Source organism: Ochotona princeps, chromosome 10 (genome assembly GCF_030435755.1).
Source record: "Ochotona princeps isolate mOchPri1 chromosome 10, mOchPri1.hap1, whole genome shotgun sequence".
NCBI lineage: Eukaryota > Metazoa > Chordata > Mammalia > Lagomorpha > Ochotonidae > Ochotona > Ochotona princeps.
In genome coordinates this window covers 579,661-599,952 of record NC_080841.1, presented here as the reverse complement: position 1 = coordinate 599,952, position 20,292 = coordinate 579,661, and the positions used below count along the sequence as shown (strand labels likewise).

At 50.8% G+C, this 20,292-nt stretch overlaps 1 protein-coding gene across 1 annotated transcript in view; it reads right to left on the bottom strand.

The window, feature by feature from the left end:
* Nucleotides 1-13,118, bottom strand: part of DHX9 (DExH-box helicase 9) — a 40,710-nt gene extending 27,592 nt beyond the window's left edge. Inside the window, exons 1-4 of the mRNA XM_004578833.3 lie at nucleotides 12,969-13,118; nucleotides 12,331-12,471; nucleotides 1,035-1,149; nucleotides 89-201 (exon numbers count right to left, since the gene is read on the bottom strand). Coding sequence (XP_004578890.2) covers nucleotides 89-201; nucleotides 1,035-1,149; nucleotides 12,331-12,471; nucleotides 12,969-13,079 — 480 coding nt within the window. The 5' untranslated portion in view covers nucleotides 13,080-13,118. The remainder of the gene's footprint in view (nucleotides 1-88; nucleotides 202-1,034; nucleotides 1,150-12,330; nucleotides 12,472-12,968) is intronic.
* Nucleotides 13,119-20,292: the final 7,174 nt, after the last annotated feature.

The following is a 20,292-nucleotide window of genomic DNA, read 5'->3' as shown; positions in this document are numbered from 1 at the left end:
ACAGCCCCAGCCGTCCCTGGGAGGGCCCACTCGCCCCTCGGCCTCCACCCACTGCCCCTCCTAGCTGTACCTGGGAGGGTCGACTCACCGCCTGGACTTCCTGCTCCTCCTTTTTTGAGTAGTAGTCCTTCAGGTTGGCTCCTCTGTCCCACGTGGGCCCGGGAGGACCATAGCCAGATGCCCCAACTCCAGAATTATTTTCTGTTAACGAAGGAAAGCAACTATTCCCTTGATGAAAAGACAGAAAAATGCTAAATATATGTAAGAGTTTTCCTGGGCCCAGCATGGTAGCCTAGTGGCTAAAGTCCTCGCCTTGCAGTGAAAATCTGGGCAAACGGAGACTCAAAGGTGGGCTATGTCAGCCAGTGGCTTCTGGAGAGATTTCAGTGTGCTTGGAATGGCAAGATTGGCAGCAATTCAGAACTGCGAAACTCTAAACACCACTCGAGCAGTGCCCTCGGAGAATGCCCCACGTCGGGGACCCTGGGATGGGCGGGATTTCTCCCTTTATCTCCCCCCACCCAAGATACAGAAAAAAAAAATGAGAAACAATGGTCCTACCCATTTTCCTGTAGCCCTTGACCCTTTGCGCCCTAATCAATTATGTAAAGATTATCAAAAATAATAATTACAAAAAAATAAAGTCTTCGCCTTTTACACGCTGGGATCCCATATGGATGCAGATTCATGCTCCGCCTGCCCCACTTCCCATCCATCCAGCTCCTTGCTCTTTGCCTGGGAAAACAGTACAGGATGACCCAAAGCCTTAGGACCCTGCACCCACATGGGAGACCCACAGGCTCCTGGCTCCTGGTTTTGGATCAGCACATCTCTGGCCACTGCGGCCACTAGAGGATCTTTCTCTCTCTCCTTCTCTCTGTACAGTTGCCTTTCCAATAAAAATGATTAAAACAAGAAAATTTAAACAACTAGGTACAATTTGCAAACTCTGAGTTTGGGTTATCTCTCTTACCAAGTTTTTCATAGTTGTTTTTCCTGCACCTTGGCCATATGTGTGCACAAAAGGCCCTTACCTGCCTTGAGAGCCAGATGTGGAGGGAGCGGTCCCCCCATGGTAGTTGGTAACCCTCCGGCATTGGCCATGTTGCTGTTAGGTCCGTCCGTAAGTGTGGGCAGAGGAGGGGCGAGCTGCAAGAGGAAAAGCCAGAGCAGCATGAATGTGCAGCCTATCAGGGACGAGACCGCTCTCACCCAAGCACGCCCACGTTCCCCACGCTGCCCAACTCTCACCCAAGCACGCCCAGTTCCCCATGCCACTCAGCTATCATCCAAGTATGCCTACGTTCCCCACGCCACCCGGCTCGCACTCAGGACACATTCCCCATGCCTCCCAGCTCGCACTCAGGACACATTCCCCATGCCTCCCAGCTCGCACTCAGGACACATTCCCCATGCCTCCCAGCTCTCTCTCAGGCAAAAAAAAAAGCCACTACTCAATTCTCCTGGAGAGGTAATAGAATAGGTATGCAAGTAAAACCCTCCCAAGAGGTGGAATTTGGTTTACCCCATACGGTGAAAATACTTCATACTCTGGTACCACTCTCAGCACAGAAATATAATCACGCACCAAAAAGGCCAACAGTCCTCACAGAGCTAAGCTCTGATGCAGAGAGCTACACGAATATGTGAGTGTGTAACCATGAAACGATGGGACTGAAACCCAGGGACTGTGCACTCACTGCTTAAAACGGGCAAGCTACACTCACGTTGACGTCTGGGCAGACATACAGTGGGGGGGAACACGGGGCTCCTAAGATGAGGACCACTGTGGCAGCTCTTCTAGCCACTAGCCACTCACTACCCGAGTCTACTACAAACACAGGCAGCATCACTGCTGAAGGACAGTTACTTTGCAGAAAACACTGCTTGGGGCTAATGTCACGGTGTAGCAAGTTCAGTCACCTTCTGTGATGCTGGCATCCGATATGAGCCCTGGCAGTCCCACTTATGATCCAGCTCCCTCTAACATGCCTGAGGAAGCAGCAGGAGACGGCCCAAGTGCTTGGAACTCTGCCACCCACATGGGAGACCTGCAGTTCTAGCTTCAGCCTAGCTCAACCTTGGCCACTGGGGGAACGAAACTAGCAGATGGAAAATCTCACTCAGGGCCTCACTGTAGCACAGTGGGTAAAGCCAATGCCTGCCACACTTATGTCCCATATGAGCTCTGGTTCAAGTCCCAGCTACTCCACTTCTCATCTAGCTGCCTGCTCAAGTGCCTGAAAAAGCAGTGGCAGCAGGCTCCTGGTTGGCCCCTCCCAGCCACTGCAATCTGGGAAGTGACTCAGTAGATGGAGAGAAGATAGCTCTGTCTTGCAAATAAATAAATACATCTTTAAAAAGGTCTGGGAGTCATCCAGATCCAGCCCGGCCACTCAGAGAGATGGCCCACGGAGCCTGCCTGCCCAACATTGATCTCTGTTATCTGCCCCAACGGTAGGTCTCATTTTTCTACAGCAACTTACTGTTTGCAGATTTTCTCTGCCCACTACTCTAGATATTTTCTGAGGTCATCTGAATGATAAATAGCGTCAAAAGATGAACGTATCAAGGCCAGCACTGTGGGGGCAGCATAGAAGTCACTGCCTGCAGCATCAGCAACCCATGTGGCGCTGGTTCAAGTCCAGCTCCCAGTCCTGTGAGGTGGCCCTGCCACCCAAGGAGCCCCAGAGAAGTCCTGGTCTTCAGTCTGGCCACAGCTTTTGTGAAGGATGAAAGACCCATCTCCCTCTTTCTGTAGATGTTTCCTGCCCAGGACAGCCTTCAGCAAAGGGGTTCTGCATACCACCCACCCATGTTCCTTCCAGAGCTCCATGAGCCCAGTGTGCTCTCCGAAGCTATCTAGGCCAACTTCATGTCACCTCAAAGGCACACTGAAGGAGCGTTAGGACCCAGGGGTTGCGACTCCAGGAGGCAAGCAGGAGACGGTGGCCAGCTCACTCCTCAGCCAGTCTGGAGCTCTGGACACTACCCTCCAGGAAAAATTTTACAACTACATATTCCTGAATTCCTTTGTAACTGTTATTACCGGGGTGATTAGGGTAACTTTTTCTGGTTAAACAAATTTTTATTTTTAATTTTTGAATTTTATGGTACAATTTCATCTAGACTGGGATTTCCCCCCCATGTCCTGCCCCTCGACAATTTTCCCCATGTGGCTACAATAGTAGTCCTTCATAAGGAATCGTAATTCCATCAGTCTGTTATTTAAGTGTGCCCCGACATTACTGGTACAATTTTAGGCAGTCCAGCATCCCACTGTCTACACATTTCCAACAGTTTGGGAGTCCGCCTCTGATCTGGAAGCAGGGATGCGTGTTGTATTGTATCCCACATCTGGACATGGTAGTCTCTATTACTCCACCACTACACATTCCCTCAAATGAGAAGCCACGAAATAAGGTCAACAACCAGTATGAATCAATAAAATTACAGCACCATGAAAAAAACGTGCCACTGAATAACCAATGCATGGGTGACAAAAAGAAAACAAAGTCTCTTAGGTAAAATGATGCCACTGTGTAATCCATGAGCCAGAGATGAATTCAACAAAAGTATTTGGAAAAAACAAAAATGAAATAAAAAACACGAAAGCACATGGGACACGGCAAGAAAACACACACACACACCAGTATGGAAAGGGTTATTGAAGAAGTTACACTCATATGATGGTTTCCTTACATTAGAGAGAACATACGGTATTTGTTCTTTTGGGATTGACTTATTTCACGGAGCATAATGGTCTCTAGTTGGGACCATCTAGTTGTATATGGCACATTTCATCCTTCTTAATAGCTGAGTAATATTCCATGGAGTAGATGTGCCAGTTTTTTTAACCACTCTTCTTTGGAAGCACATCTGGACTGTTTCCATGTCTTTGCCATTGTAGATTGTGCTGCTGCAAATATAGGATTACAGATCCCATTCTCATATGCAGATTTCACTTCTATTGGGTATATTTCTAGGAGCAGGATAGCTGGGTCATATGGCAGATTTATTTGCAAATCTCCAAGCACTCTCCATACTAATTTCCACGGTGGTTGTACTAGCCTACACTCCCACTAGCAGTGAGGGAGGGTGCCTTTCTCCCCACATCCACACCAGGTGTTGTTAGTTGAGTTCTGAATGTAGGCCAGTCTCGCTGGTGTTAGGTGGTGCCTCAACGTGGTTTTCATTTGTATCTCTGATGGCCAGGAAGCCTAAGCATCTTTCCATGTCTGTTAGCCATTTGAATCTGTTCTTTTGAAAAATGTCTGTTTTCTTTGCCCATTTTGTTACAGGGCTGTTTTTCACTGTCCCTGGGTTTCTGAAGCTCTTTGTAAATTCTATCACTTGTGTAGTGTGCAAAATTGTTCTCCCATTCTGTTGGTTGCTTCTTCACTTCATTTTCTTTGTTGTACAGAAACTTTTGAGTTTGATGTAGTCCTATTTGCTTATTTTGGCGTCTTTTCTAAGAAGTCTTTCCCCATTCCCATATTTTGGAAAGTGCTTCCAATGTTTTTCTTTAATAGTTTGATGGCGTCTGGGTGTAGATTTAGGTCCTTGACCTATTTAGAGCTGATTTTTTTTTTTTAAAGATTTATTCATTTTATTACAGCCAGATATACACAGAGGAGGAGAGACAGAGAGGAAGATCTTCCGTCCGATGTTTCACTCCCCAAGTGAGCCGCAACGGGCCGGTGCGCACCGATCCGAAGCCGGGAACCAGGAACCTCTTCCAGGTCTCCCACGCGGGTGCAGGGTCCCAATGCATTGGGCCGTCCTCGACTGCTTTCCCAGGCCACAAGCAGGGAGCTGGATGGGAAGTGAAGCTGCCGGGACTAGAACCGGCGCCCATATGGGATCCCGGGGCTTTCAAGGCGAGGACTTTAGCCGCTAGGCCACGCCGCCGGGCCCTAGAGCTGATTTTTGTAAAATGTGACAGGTGTGGGTCTTGCTTCTTCATTCTGCACGCTGCTATCCAGTTGTCCCAACAGCATTTGTTGAATAGACCCGGATTTCTGCCTGGATTGTTTTCGGTTTTCTTGTCAAAGATTAATTGATTATACATGTGTGGGCTCCCTTCTGGTGTTTCCATTCTGTACCAGTACCAGACTGTTTTGATAACCACTGTTCTGTAGTACGTCTTGAGGTCTGGAATTGTGATTCCTTCAACTTGGTTTTTATTCAAGATAGCTTTGGCTAGTCATGGTCTTTCGTGATTACAGATGAACTTCTGTATCATCTTTTCTATTTCTGAGAAGAATGTTGTTGGGATTCTGATTGGGATTGTGTTGAATCTGTATATTACTTTTGGTGATATGGTCATTTTGATGATGTTGATCCTGCCAATCCAGGAACATGGTAAGTTTTTCCATTTGTCAATGTCTTCTTCTATTTACCTTTTAAATGTTTTACAGTTTTCATTATAGGGGTCTTCAACATATTTAGTTAGCCTAATTCCTAGGTAAAGAAGGACCTTCAGAATCTTTGCTATTGAGGAGACACAGCCAGCTGAACCTCCCCTGAAGGCAGCGGGAGCAACTGATAAGGAGATGAATAAGCAGGAGACCTCCAGGTTCACAGGTTTAGATGGAGGACCTGCTAGAGGACTGGACACTGTCCCTTGCTGCTGAGATGTAAATGGCCCAAGCCCCTCCTCCCTGGATGCCTATGTGACAACTTTCTTTTAAAAGTCTGATGCTGTTAATAAACTTGGGCTAATGACCACCAGTCAGTAGTCCACGCGTGTCATTAATCAGGTTCTGTGCAAAGTCCATTACTGCAGGACAGCGATACCTAGGTATTTACCATTCCTTTCTGCTATTTTAAAGGGGACTGTACTTACAACTTCTTTCTCAGCCATGGAATTATTTGTGTACACTAGTGCCATCGATTTGTGTTCATTTTGTATCCTGCTACTCTGCCAAAGTCTCTTATGAGTTCCAATAGTCTTTTTTTTTTAAAGTTTTTTTATTAAGTTTTTACATATGCAGATTTTTATTTATTTTTTATTTATTTTATTTTTACTACAAAGTCAGATATACTGAGAGGAGGAGAGACAGGAAGTGGAGCTGCTGGGATTAGAACCAGCGGCCATATGGGATCAAGGCGAGGACCTTAGCCACTAGGCCACGCTGCCGAGTCCCCCAATAGTCTCTTGACTGAGTCTTTTGGTTCTTCTATGTAGAGAATCATGTCGTCTGCAAAGAGATAATTTCAGTTCCTCATTTCCAATTTGGATTCCTTTAATTTTTCTTGCCCAATAGCTCTGGCAAGGAGCTCCAATACTATACTGAAGAGTAGTGGTGACAGTGGACATCCCTGTTTAGTTCCAGATTTTAGTGGGAAGGCTTCCAATCTTCCTCCATTTAATATGATGCTGGCACTGGGTTTTTCATATACTGCTTTGATTGTGTTGTAGTATGTTCCGTCTATGCCTATCTTGCCTAGGGTTTTCAGCATGAAGTGGTGTTGGATTTTATCAAAGGCTTTCTCTGCATCTATTGAGAGGATCATATGGTTTTCATTGTAATAATCTAATGGATCACACTTATTGATTTGTGAATGTTGAACCATCCCTGCATGCCTGGGATGAATCCCACCAGGTTCGGGTGAACGATCTGCCTCATGTGCTGTTGGATCCTGTTGTCTAGTGTTCTGTTGAGGATCTTTGCATCTGTGTTCATCAAGGATTAAAGGGCCGTTCCGTCAACTCTGTAGTCTGCTTCTCCACACACGATGACACCCAGAGTCCCTTACTTTTTCTCTGCTTGTAGCTGGTCCAATGTATTCAGCAAGATTAGCAGATCTCAGACTGCATTTGCCTCCTGAGCTCCTTGCGTGAACACAAGCTCCCACCTGGTAGCTACAAGAGCCGAGCAGAGGCCACTACTGGATCTAAGAAGTCTGGACTGCTGCTGTCGACTGCTGGTGGGTTTTTCTGGTCACTGCAACACTGCTCTGCTGTTGCCGCAACTTCCCTGTGTCCAGGGGGTCTCCAGGTACCCCCGTCTACTGCTCAACCCCCTGTAATCTGCTTCTTATGCTTCACCCTGTCTAAACAGTCTGTCATACCACACATGTCTGTACCCCTGCTGCCATCTTGCCTCTTTCCCCTACTCATTTCCTTTCAATTTTGATGCAGACCTTGGTCCTATCCTAACAGGGAATGCCGCAGGACACTCCATCTCCCACTACCCAAATGAAAGGCCAATTACATTTAAGTTTTCTCTCCTAATCTATCGGAAACAATGTTTTTGTAAGACATCTATACACAAACTTGCTAGAAATAACAGAAGAACATTCAAAGAAGCTCAATTTTTCTAATCATTGGCTCAACAACCAAGACTAATCAATGTTTAGCCATTTTTAAAAAAGGCTTATTTATTTTTATTGGAAAGATTTATAGAGGACAGAAAGATCTTGTCTATTGGTTCACTCTCCAAGTGGGCCACAATGGCCAGAACTGTGCTGATCCAAAGTCAGAAGCCAGGAACTTCTTCTGGGTCTCCCACGTGGGTGCAGGGGTCCCAAGGCTTTGGGTCATCCTCTACTGCTCCCCAGGCCAGAAGCAGGGAGCTGAATGGGAAGTGGAACAGCCGGGACGTGGATCAGCGTCAGTGCCCATATGGGATCCCAGCATGTACAAGGTGTTGACTTTAGCCACACCATGTACTGCTAACCCTTACCACTACACCTGCCTAAGCCGCCCTGCTGGGCCCTGTTTACACATTTTTTCACCCATCATCTATCACAACTATCAAGGTTCATTCTGCTTCCTGTAATTTCAGATGACACCATTCAGTACACTAAGGAAGGATCTTCCTTTTTTTTTTTAAGATTTATTTTTATTACAAAGTCAGATATACAGAGAAGAGGAGACAGAGAGGAAGATCTTCCGTCCAATGATTCACTCCCCAGGTAACCACAATGGCCAGTGCTGTGCTGATCTGAAGCCAGGAGCCAGGAACTTTCCTCCAGGTCTCCCACGCGGGTACCGGGTCCCAAGGCTTTGGGCCATCCTTGACTGCTTTCCAGGGCTACAAACAGGGAGCTGGATGGGAAGTGGAGCTGCTGGGATTAGAACTGGCACCCATATGGGATCCCAGGGCGTTCAAGGCGAGGACTTTAGCCACTAGGCCACTGTGCTGGGTCCAGGAAGTATTTTCTGAACCCATTTCTCAAGTACTTTACAGGTGGTATTTATGAATAACATTATTAGTATTAGTAAATGTTGTTATGAAGGTGGCGTTCTGGGGCCAGCACTGCAGTAGACAAGGTTAAGTTACCACCCGTAATTCTGGCAATCCACACAAGTGTTGGGTGAGTGCAGCCCAGCTGCCCTACTTCCCAACTAGCAATGGCAGTACAAGTGACCAGAGTGCTTGGGCCCTGCATGGAGACCTGAGAGAGGTCCAGGCTCCAGGCCTCCGTGGAGTGACCTGCAGGCAGATCTCCATCTCTCCCTCTGTGATTCTGCAACTCCAGCAACACAAGTGCTACGAACACCCTGGTATCTCCACAGTATCATCAAGTAGCCCACTTCCCACCCAAAACTGGTGACAGTCCACTACTTCAGAGGACAGATTATTTTTATGAATAAACAAAATGAAACCCCAATCAAAAACCAGAGGGTGGAAAGGCGTTGGCCTGGCAGGAAGATGCCCAAGCCTTACTCAGGCTCTGGGATCAACACGGCTGGCTCCCGTCTTTGGGTTCCTGCCACCCACATGCAGAGCTGGACTGGTTCCCGAGCTTCCAGCACACTGAGCCCATTCGAGCGAAGACGCTTCTCCACTCGAACAAGAAACCAGAGAACCAGAGAAAGACAAAACCTCTCAAATGCTCATCTAGTCACCAGAGTAGGACCATTCCCAACGTAAGAATTTAAGTTGAAGAAAGGAGAAATGCTGCTGTATAGGGGAGACAGAATTTCACCTGTCATGCTTAAAATGAATGCCTGTTTCAGCAGGTGATGCTCCAAAGATTGGCGTTCCTGCCAACCATTTTGGAGGCTAGGATTGAAATTTCATCTTCTGGCTTTGGCCTGGCCCAGCCCTGGCTGCTGCAAGCATTTGGGGAATGAAGCAGCAGAAAAAAATCTGTCTTGCCAAGAACAAACAAAAGCCTGTTTGCTAAAGCTGGTCTAGAACCTGAGGCGCAGCTCAGGATGGAGAAGCACACAGCACCGGCAATGATCAGCCAGCACCTACAGGTGCATCCTGAAAGATCTAAGCAAGCAGCACCGCAGTGAGGGGGCCCAGGCCACCCACCAACTCCTGTGGTCAAGGAGTGCGCCGGGATGGAAGGTTCAACAAGGCTGGGTGCTGACTGGGTGGAAAGAAAATACAGCCATACAGGGTAAGCTTGAGAAAATACATACCTGTCAAACATTTACTTATTTCTATCGGAAAAGCAGATTTAGAGAGACAAAGAGAGAGACTTCGATCCGCTGGCTCACTCCCAAGTGGCCGTAGCAGCCACAGCTCAGCCAACAGTTTAGAGAAAAACATGCAGATGGCTGTTGGATACCAAAAATGTCCAAAGCTACTCCTTAAAAAACATAAATTCAGGGGCCTGGATCAACAGCTCAACTAGCTAATCACCTCCAAGCTCCAGCATCCCAGATGGGCACTGATTCCTGTTCTGGCTCGTGGAATTTCAGGCCCTTGGCTGAGGCCCAGCCTAGCCCAGGTCATCCAAGCCATCTGAGAAGTGAACCAGCAGACGGATGACTTCTTTCTCCCAACCGTCCCTCTCTGAGACTCTTCCCTTTAAGGAAGCACACAAAAAACAAGCAAGCAGCTGATGGGAAAGAGTGCAGTAAAACACCATTAGTAAAGAAGGAGAGCAAGAGATAGCAACTTGTTCTTCTTTGCTTTCAAACACAAAATTGATCTAAAGTCAAAAAATAAAACCAAGAAACCAGGAGAAAACAAAGCAGAAAGCAGGGTTACAGGCTCGACTTTTCTGAATACCTGTAAATAAATTTAACACAAAGCCACAGAAACAATCTTAAAAGGACAATCCCTTAAAATCAAAAGCAATGTTGCTCCTTCTGGCTTCGATGAGTAGCTGCAGTGAGATCAGCCAACACGAACAGCGAAGACAGTAGCAGAAGCATCAGACCCAACAGTGACCAACTGGACTCTGCAGGGAGCCCGTCACTGGGCCTGCACTGCTAGCCAAGCAAGGTGGCTACAGTCTTGCAGCGTTCTCAGGAGCCAAGGCCCCTGGGTGAGAAGGGACATGGGGATTTCGTGAGGTCAGGGTTTTAAACTAAAGCGTCAGTCAAACTCAAAACATGGTCTTTCCCCAAGCTTTGTACACAACAGGCTAAAGAGCTGGGGACAGACACTAAGACAAAGAAGGTACAGCCCTCTTGTGCTGGCTCACCCCCAAACACCTGCAAAGACAATGCTGGGGCATGGGGGTTGGAATGCAACCCAGGCCCCCTACCATCCAGCATCCTGCCCACTAGGCTAACCACCTATTCCCTGTGTGCTATTCTCCCTCCCCCACACAGTCAAACAAGGACCTCTAACAATAACCCACCCACAGGAGAGCGCACACACCCCCACCCCAGCACGGGAGCTGCATGGCAGGCCACAGGTGAGTCCCTGTGCATTCCTGATATCTCCCTGAAGAGTCAGAGCTGCGGAGCTCAAGCAGGAGCCGCTGTGGAGCATAGCAAGTAAAGCTGCTGCCTGCAGCACTAGTACCCCATCCAGCTTCACACCAGGCTGCTTCACTTCCCATCCAGCTCCCAGCTTGTGGCCTAGGAGAGCAGCTGAGGACGGCCCAAAGTCTTAGGACCCTACACCTGTGTGGGAGATCCAGAAGATCCAGGCTCCTGGCTTCAGATTGGCTCAGTTCAGGCTGTTGCAGCAACCTAGGGAGGGAACCAGCAGATGGAAGATCTGCTTCTCTCTGTAAATCTTTCAATAAAAATAGATCTTTCAAAAAGCACCAGGAAACCAAATTTGCTAGAAATGAAGAGAACTGCAGAAAGAGTCCAGAACAGTCTCCAAGAGGTCTGCCCACACCTTTGCTTAGACCTTGAACCACACAGGCATAGGGCAGACTCCTAGCGGAGGATGAGAAGACTGAAACAAGATTCAGTATTTACTGTCTCAATGATGTATTCTGTGTTGCACCAATTAACTGCCTAAGGAAACAAGAAAGCCACACCATCCAGTGCCTGCACACTGAATATTCCTATGCCAGAATCCAACCCAAACTCACCCCAAATACAAAGACAAAATGAGAGTACAATTGTACGATTAGTAGAGCCCAACACAATACAACTAAGGCTTTGTTTCCTCAAGATCTATTTACTCATTTGAGAGGCAGAGACAGAGGTGTTCCATGTCGCTTCACTCCCGATGGCCAAACACGCCCAGGGCGGGTCAGGCTGAAGCCAGGAGTCTACAATGTGAGCATTAGCTGAGCACTGGTCAGGACTTAGAGCCAGCACCTACATGGGATGCCAGCACCACAGGCAGAGTCAGCATGCTATACCACAATGCCAGTTCTAGGGCTCCAACTACTTTAACCTTCACCATTCTCGTCCAGGTATTGATATGGGAGACATGACCCAGAGGATGAAGCCTCTGCCTGTGGCACCACCGGCTTGAATCCCAGCTGCTCTACTTTTGATCCAGGTTCCTGCTAATGCACCTGGAAAAGCAACAGAGGCTGCGCCAGTGGCTGGGTCCCTGTGGGCGACCTAAAGCTCTTGGCTCCAACCTGCCCAGCCCTGCCACTGCAGCCCTCCGGAAGATCCACCTCTTCTTCTCCCTCTCACAGTAACTCCTTATAGAAAACCTCTGAAAAAAATCTGCAAAATTTTCTCCAGAGAGAATCAAGATCATCTTGCTTAATCCCTTCACCCACAGATGAATCAACACTTGTTCTTCTGGGCCTTAGAGGAGCACACGGATCCTCAACTCAGTTTGCAGAAAGGCCAACATCAGCTCCAAGCGCAGCCTGAGGCATGCAGTCTGGTCCGAACGCACACGGGTACACGTTGTGCGGCCTGTGCCCAATGCACACAGGTTATACGCCGTGTGGCTTGCTCCCGATGCACACTGCTTACACACTGCCAACATCGAGGACCACAGGCGTGAGCCCCCAAACTTCCTTGGCACATTCAAGTTTCCTTTTCTCTCATGCAGAGCCATTTGCCCACAGTAAATCTGTGCACCTCCTCCTTTATTTGGTCTCATTTCTGTAACCCAACACAGCCACAGAAGTTACAAGCGTGGACATGAACTGCTTCTCACTCCCAACAAAGCACTCAAATGCAGCACCAGCCGCATGACTCACCCCCATAGCTGGGACGTCCTCACTCCTGACTTGGTTGATTCGCACCAGGTAGTTGAGGAAGTCTCTGGCAGCATTGCTCTGCGCGTCCTTTTTGTTGGTGGAATTGCCCATACCAGTGTAATTGTACCCTTCCACTCGAACCTGGAACCAAGAGCAAGATGAACCCATTTACTGGGGTAACTCCAGGATGTTCAAAATGTGTCGTTCAACTAAGAAACAACTAATAGCTAATTTTTAGAAACTCATAATCTAAACACAACGAAACCAGAATTCATAGAATAGAATAGACTGGATTATACTGTCCAGTGATAAAATAATCCAAAAAATCCACTTAAATGGTTCTGGTACCTCTTTGTACATAGTGTTGGAGAATAAAATATGACTTTACGTATCACACAGCAAGCCTGCTACTCGCACTTGCTGCCCTACCTGTTCAAGCTGACCCAGCCCTGAGTGCTGAGGCGGCTCGGGTTTCAGAAACTGGCCTATCAGACTGCTGATGAGACATAGAGCCACCACAGCACCAGATAAAGAACCGCCCTTCTCCAGTGCGCAAGTCACGACCACTTCTAAACAAAACTACCGTCCTAACTCAGACCTGAGCTGCGAGACGCACAGCCCGCAGCAGCGCTCAGTACCTCACACATGAACTTCTGCCGGTTCTTGTTGCCCACGGCTCTGATCTCATAGGATGGCGTCATCTTTCTTTTGCCGCACCAGGCATACAGAAAATCCTTAACGTCACCCATGGCTCAGGGGCTCTGGCAAGCCTAAAAAAAAAGTTGGAAACAAAAAATCAGCACCATATTTACCAAAACCCGGAAACTACCAACTCTTGGCTAAGTCGCCCTGGTATCACGGGTGTGGCCAACGCCAGGAGCGCCTAAGGTGAATTCCGGTGGGTCCAGGCCTGCGGCTCCACGGGCCAGGCCAGCTGCACTTCCCGACTGTGATATCAATGACAGGCCTCCTCGCCATATTGAAACTACCACATTCCCATGTTGGAGCAGATTCTGAACCTTGTGAAATCTCACGTTTCAGACCGCAAAAGGACTTGGTGACACTCAGTTTTCAGTGGTAGGCCTAGCCCAGTAAATTTCAAGTCCATCATTTGTAGGATTTTCCTATTGAAAACACCATACCTTCTTCTCTCTCATTTTCAGAAACTACAGCAAATACGATAATGCTGCAAGGTAAAAGCTTTGAGAACTATATTACCATGCCCAATAAAACATCATCACTTACAATGATGCTGCGGCACAGCAGAGCCGCGGCCACTGAAGCCAGCATCCCACAGGGACACCGGTTTGTGTCCTGGCTGTGCACTTCCCAATCAGTGCTCTGCTAACGCGCTGGGAAAGCAGCAGCAGACCTGAGGAAGCTCCTGACTGGGCCTAGCCCATCGAGGGAGTGAACCTACGACTGCAAGGTCCCCAGTCCTCTAACTCTCCAATAAATAAATGCATCTATTAAAAAACTGCCTGAAAGTTTAACAACACCACTGGAAAGTCTATGACCCCAGAACACAAGATTTTGTGATGTGAACTACGTACAAATCATGCAAAAATCAAAACTGGGAAGCAGTGCCCGTAAGACTTGTCTAGCTCAAAGATCGGCCCTGCAATCGGCACCTCGTCTGTTTTAACCCGTAGCTCTTCACAGGACAGGTGCGTCCACCGCACTGCACAGCAGAAACGGACACAGCCAGAAGCGCTAGCTCAGGATGGAAACGCGAGCCCAGCCTCCAGACTAAGAGGTGCTCAACCACACCGTGCCGCGGGCCGCGCGGTGCACCTGCTCCTTCAAACCGGGTGTTCTCCCCGGGCCGGCCAACCCGCCAGCACCCAGCACCCAGCACCCAGCTCGGGGCCAGGCCGCCGTCAGCACCCGAGGACGGCCGGGCGGGATCCCGGGCCCCTCCGCGCCTGCCGCCCTAACCACGGCCCGTCGGCCCACCCCGGCCCGGCTCCCTCCCCGCTTCCTGCCCAGCCTTCGCCCTCAGAGCGCGGGCAGCCCGGGACGAGGAGCGGCGGGAGACGCCACCAGGCCGCCCGCTCCCTCACCGGCTCCTCACCGGCTCCCCACCGGGGACGCCCACCCCCTCACCGGCTCCTCACCGGGCCGCCCGCTCCCTCACCGGCTCCTCACCGGCTCCCCACCGGGGACGCCCGCCCCCTCACCGGCTCCTCACCGCGCCGCCCGCCCCCTCACCGGCTCCTCACCAAGCCGCCCGCACCCTCACCCGCTCCTCACCGGGCCGCCCGCTCCCTCACCCGCTCCCTCAATGGCTCCCCTCCGGCTCCTCACCGAGGCCGCACAACCCCTAGCCCCGCACCGAGCGAAAAGTGGCGAAATGGCCGACGGCGGCGCGAGGGGCGGGACCAACGGGCGCATGCGCAGGAGGCGGGCCGCAGCGGGGACGGGGGCGGGGCCTTGCCCGCCGCGGCGCCGTCGCCCTGGAGACCGTGGCCCCACCCCTTCCGGGCCGTGGGGTCGTGCGCCCTAGAGGCTTGTGGGAACCCATGCATTCCCCAACAGGGCGCCCGGAAATGCAGGTCCCTGGGGAGTTTCTGACGGGATCCTGTGTGGAAGGCCCTCCCTCGGTAACGGAAATGTGTGCTTCTGTGGCTAAGCTGTTTCCGCCGACTGGCGAGGAAGCAATCGGGGCCCGGGAGGAAGGGGACCCGGGCAAGGTCCGCCTCCTCGGGGCTGCGGCTGACCGGCACGCCGACACCCCGGGCGCGGCGGTCACCCCCGGGTCTCCATCCTCGGGGCGGCAGCTTCTTCCGGGTCTCCCACGTGGGTGCAGGGGCCCAAGGGCTTGGACCGTCCTCTGCTGCTTTCCCGCATGTGTGAGCGGAGAGCTGGGTGGGGAGTGAGCGGCCGGGACAGGAGCCAGCACCCTTGGGATGCTGGCAGTGCCGGCAGAGCTTCACCACTACACCAAAGCGCTGGTCCCCCCGGAGTGGTCGTTCCTGGTGTGCGTGTCTGCATTCTGTCAGTTTACTTACAAAGTTATCAAGCCTTGAAGGGAATAAAATTGAGGTTTAGAGTACCCTGCCTGCTCCCCACTGCTCCACATCTCATCCAGCTCCCTGCTGATGGCCCAAGGGGACCCGATGAAGCTCCCGGGGGCTGCCTGGCCAGGCTCTGGGCACTGACTGGCAGGGAAGTGAAGCAGTGGATGACAGCTGGCTCTCGTTCTCTCCCTCTCTCTGGAACTCTCTCAAATAGATCAATAAGTCTTGTAAAGGATGTTTTCACTGTGACTAACTTCTCCTTCCAGACCCTCGGGTGTCCCAGTCACCTGACGGTCCCCAAAGTCGTCTGAAGATTTTAACACCCGCCCCCCCGTTTACGTGAGGACTTTGACCCCCAGCTGGGTTTGTTCCAGGTTTATTCCTCCATCAGGGAGGAGTTGAGGGGGCGAAGGTGTGTACAGGAAGCAGCAGCATACACTCCAGACTGCCCGCCAACACCCTGTCCCACAAAGTTGCGGTTGTCCTTACTAGGGTGGTGCCCAAGGCAGGGCCCAGCTGAATGTTCAAATGGCATAGAGTTGAGGCGAGGCTCGAGTCCTAGGGATCCAGGAAAGTGATGGCAGAAGGGTGGTTTCAGTTCTCGTCTCACAGAATTCCGCAGCGGGGACCGGGGGCGCTCCAAGGAGGGCCGGACCCAGTTTTCAAAGTGTCTTTTAAGTACACTGTGTGTGAGGACAAAGCCAGTCAGAATTGGGACCCTGTGATTCCAACTGCAGGACTGTAGCATCAAGTCCACTCGGAAGGAACTTTCATTCCAGCGGGACCGACGGACTGCCCAGCCCTTCGTCTGCCTCCTCACCTGGTCTCTCCTGTGTCCCCTGGGGATCTCAGTGGTGTCATGCTGGTGCTAGCAACGTGTAGCAGGAAGAGCCACCACCTGTAAGAACAGCATCCCATATGGGCACCAATTTGAGTCCTGGCTGCCCCACTTCCAATCCAGCTCCTGGCTGATGTGCCTGGGAAAGCAGTGGAGTATGGGCCAAATACCTGGGCCCCTGCGCCCACATGGGAGACCTGGAAGAAGCTCCTGGCTTCAGCCTGGCCCAGCCCCAGACACTGCAGCATTTGGGGAGGGAACCAGCAAATGAAAGATTTTCTTTCTTTCTTCCTTCCTTCCTTCCTTCCTTCCTTCCTTCCTTCCTTCCTTCCTTCCTTCCTCTCTCTCTCTCTCTCTCTCTCTCTCTCTCTCTCTCTCTCTCTCTCTCTCTCACACACACACACACACACACAAACACACACTGCCTTTCAAATAACTAAATCTCTAAGAAAAGAAAGTTTCCTGGCAAAGTTGTACCTGGAGCTGCAGAACATCTAAGGGCATCTCTAGGAAGACACCCTGGATTCTTACGCGTCGGCTGTGTGACGAGGAGTCGGGCGCAAGTGGATCTCTGGGAGTGGGGCTTTGGTGTGTGACGGGGAGTGGGGTATAGGTGTGTGTTGAGAGGGGCTTGAGTGGGTGTGGGGGCTGGGTTATGGGCATGTGTTGGGGAGTAGGATGCAGGTGTGCTGGGGTACGGGTGTGTGTTGGGGAGTAGGGCGTGGCAGGGAACAGGTGTTAGTCTTATGTATTCCCAGCCTGCACCTGTGGAAGTGAAGTATGGTTCAGGTGTGGGGGAGTGTTCCTCAGCTCCTGCTCACTTTCCAGCTGCCTGCCTGTCCTCATCTGATCTGGGTAGAGATGGACTGGCCCAGGCTCCTCTGTAAGGTGCGCAGGTGGGTCTGAAGCGTCCCTAGGTCATGCTCACCTCGGGACGTCTATGCGCATGTGAGGGGTTTCTGAACCGCACCTCGTGAACTGTATGACAAGAGTGGCTCCTCACATCCACATTTCCTGTTGCTCAGGGAGTCACGCTGTGGAAATGATGCTCTGACCTGCTTAGACTAGTCTTCTGTCGCCTCACCCTCGTTCCTCCCCTCCATTCCATGATGTGGAAGGCACAGTGAGAATCGGACTCCCTGACTGGGTGGCTGGGGAAGGACAGCCAACATAGGATAACAACTGGTTGGATAGCGTTTGTATGAGGACACTTGGGTGGATATACAAAACAAAAAGGTAGTTTCAAGCAAGGGTGTGGAGACAATTGATGAGTTCTGTAAAGGGGTTTATGAGAACCAGGGAAGCTCCTCAATACCTCCTCCCTTATCCTGTGTGAGCCTCAGTCTATAAGAGCCTGATGCCACTAATAAACTTTGACTATCTCACCAACATAGCAGTCTACGCGTGTTGTTATAGGCTCTGTGCACCAAGTCCCTCGCCTCAGGACAGCGAACACTTGGCTTATTTCCCAGATGCCGACAGTGTAGAGTTATTTGAATATCCCACCCTGGACCAGGCGCCATTTCTTCTTCCTCACAGCTCACGAAATTTGCGCCAGCCTAGCCATCCATCAATCAGATGTAACCTGACATTCCACCTGAGACTCCCACCCCTGATCTTCCAGCTGCTTCCCCAACCCCACCACTCACCAATCATCCCTAGGCATTCACCTGCAGGCACCAATCCCCTGGGGCCGGCCCTCAATCCCTCCTAATCCCCGCCCCCCACACCTTGCCTGGCCTACCTGCATAAAAAGGCCCCGGTTGCTTCCTTCTGCCCTTTTTTCTGATCTCCACCACCTCCCCCCTGTTCCTGCCCCGCTGGAATAAGCCTAAGATACCTCGTTGCATCTGGTGTTTTCAGGTTGTGGGAATTAGCTGTGCGTATTAATATAATATCCTAGGAACTAGAACTCTAAACTGTTTTAAGTAACTAACAGACAGTAGCCAGGACTGGGCCAGGCTCAAGCCAGGAGGAGCCCAGGGTTGCCTCCAAGGCTCCTGGTGGTGGCAGGAAGCCACGCACATGGGCCAGGTGCAGCAGCAGGGAACTGGTTTAGAAGGACTCTGCCCCATACTTTAGGGTGGGTACCACTGTGTCTCAACATTCACATACTTGCAAGCAAACCATCGCTTTTAAAATCTGAGCAAGGGGCTGGCGTTTGCCGAGCTGGTGCAGTTGTCACTGAGACACAGTGCCCGGCATCTTTGCCTCCCTTGCAGCTCCCTGCCGCAGCACCCTGGGAGGCAGATGGGTCCCTGCCACCCACAGTGGGGCGAGTGCAAGTGGAGCTCTGGGTGCCCTGCCCCTGGCCATCATGTGCACCTGGGGGAGGGGAACCAGCAGATGGGACAGTTCTTTCAAAAATAAAATGACTACAGAGAAGAAAAAGATTTTTGAAGCCCAGAACAACACAGAATTTACTCATTTTGAGAATTATATTTTGAGTCTTTCTAAAAATTATTATTTATTTGAATGAGGGAGAGAACGAGCTATTTCTTGCGTCTGCTGGGTCACTCTCCAGACTGCTGCTTCTGCCAGGCTGTAGCCCGTGGCCAGGAGCTCCATCCTGTTGGGGTCCGTGCAGGCAGGGTCACAAGGAACTTCCCACTGTCTGTACAACCACCTGAATGCAGCGCAACCTTGCTTTGCATGGACACCGGACCACCCTGCGAAAGAATTCTAATCCATTCAGGCACTGTTTGCTACTGTGGAGTTGGCTTCTTTACTCACTGTGAGCTTGGAGGTTAATGTCAATAATAGTAAGGGCCTTCTATTATTCATGCTGTCTTGGCTGTCCCCATTGACCTTATGCTAATCAAGGGACCTATATTTAGGGTTTCATTCTTTCCTCGATCTTTAGGTTCTCCTTTTCTTTGTGATACAAGATTAAGTTGTAGAACAAGAATTATAGCAGGAACTTCTGTTGTTTTTAGGTAAAACAAATGGCAGAATTATCCTTGGAAACACCCACTTGACCATGACATAAAAAGTCTGAGCCAGAGTTTGACTGTTTCTGTATAAATAAAGCGGACAGCTTTCCCACATTGTCCATTATGATCATGGAATCGTAGTGGTCCATTTCCTTCCTCTTTACGCCTCATCTACACACTCTTCTCGAGTTCCAAACTCGGCTGGAGCTGGACTCCGGCACCATCCCACGCGGGCACAGGGAACCGTGCCCTCTGCAGTCCTCCACTGCTGTCTCAGGTCATTGGCAGGAAGCTGCGTAGGCAGTGGGCCAACCTGGACTCTAGTTGTATGGGATGTTGGCATGGCGGTCAGCCGCTTTACCCACACGCCATCCCACAGACCCCACGCCTGTGACCCTCAGGGTGCTGAGCACTGCCTGTGCCTGACAGGTCTTCACGACAGGGAGCCGAGGCCTGCAGACCGAGCAGGAGGCCTGAGGCCCCCAGCCCATGCCTGAGTACCTTTTCAGAGGCAGATATTCCAGCCTGAGTTGGTCTTGGAGCCCAAGGCTGCGGCAGTGCCATAGCTGCTGCTCCCTGAGTTTGCCCCAGGCAGGTACCTGCTCAGCCCTTGCAGGTGAGCTGTTTGGGTTGGTGCCAAAGGTTAAGGGTTCATGCTGGGGCCATGGTGAGGCATTTGCGCCAGGGCCAGGGTTCATGCCCCGCCCACATGAGTTAAGGATACCAGCCCTGGAAGGCATTTCTTGTACAAATAAAGAAAGGTAGGGTGTTGTTCATGCCAGGGGGTGCTGTGGTCATTACATGCAGAGGTGGGCGCCAGCGGGGGAGGGGCAATATGTGTCCACACATGTCATCGTGATGTAACGGGCCTGGGCGTCTGTGTGCCAGATACAGCGCAGGTCAAGGTGGTGCCTTTGCCTGAAAGCCAAGGGTTGTCTGTGTTAATTCTCATTTGGAAAGGCTCAGTCCCTGGGGCTCTCTGTTTCAGTGGTGGGCAGTGTGGGGTGGGCATGCCAACTGTGGGTGTCCCCTTGGGCTTTCCAGTCCCCTCCCAGGACAAGACCCCCCAGAGCAGGTGCTACCTGGTGCCACCCCATCCCCACCTCCCAGGCCACTGTGTTCCTAAGCTCCCACCCCAGCACCTCCGCTTTCCCTGACATGTCTCCCAGGC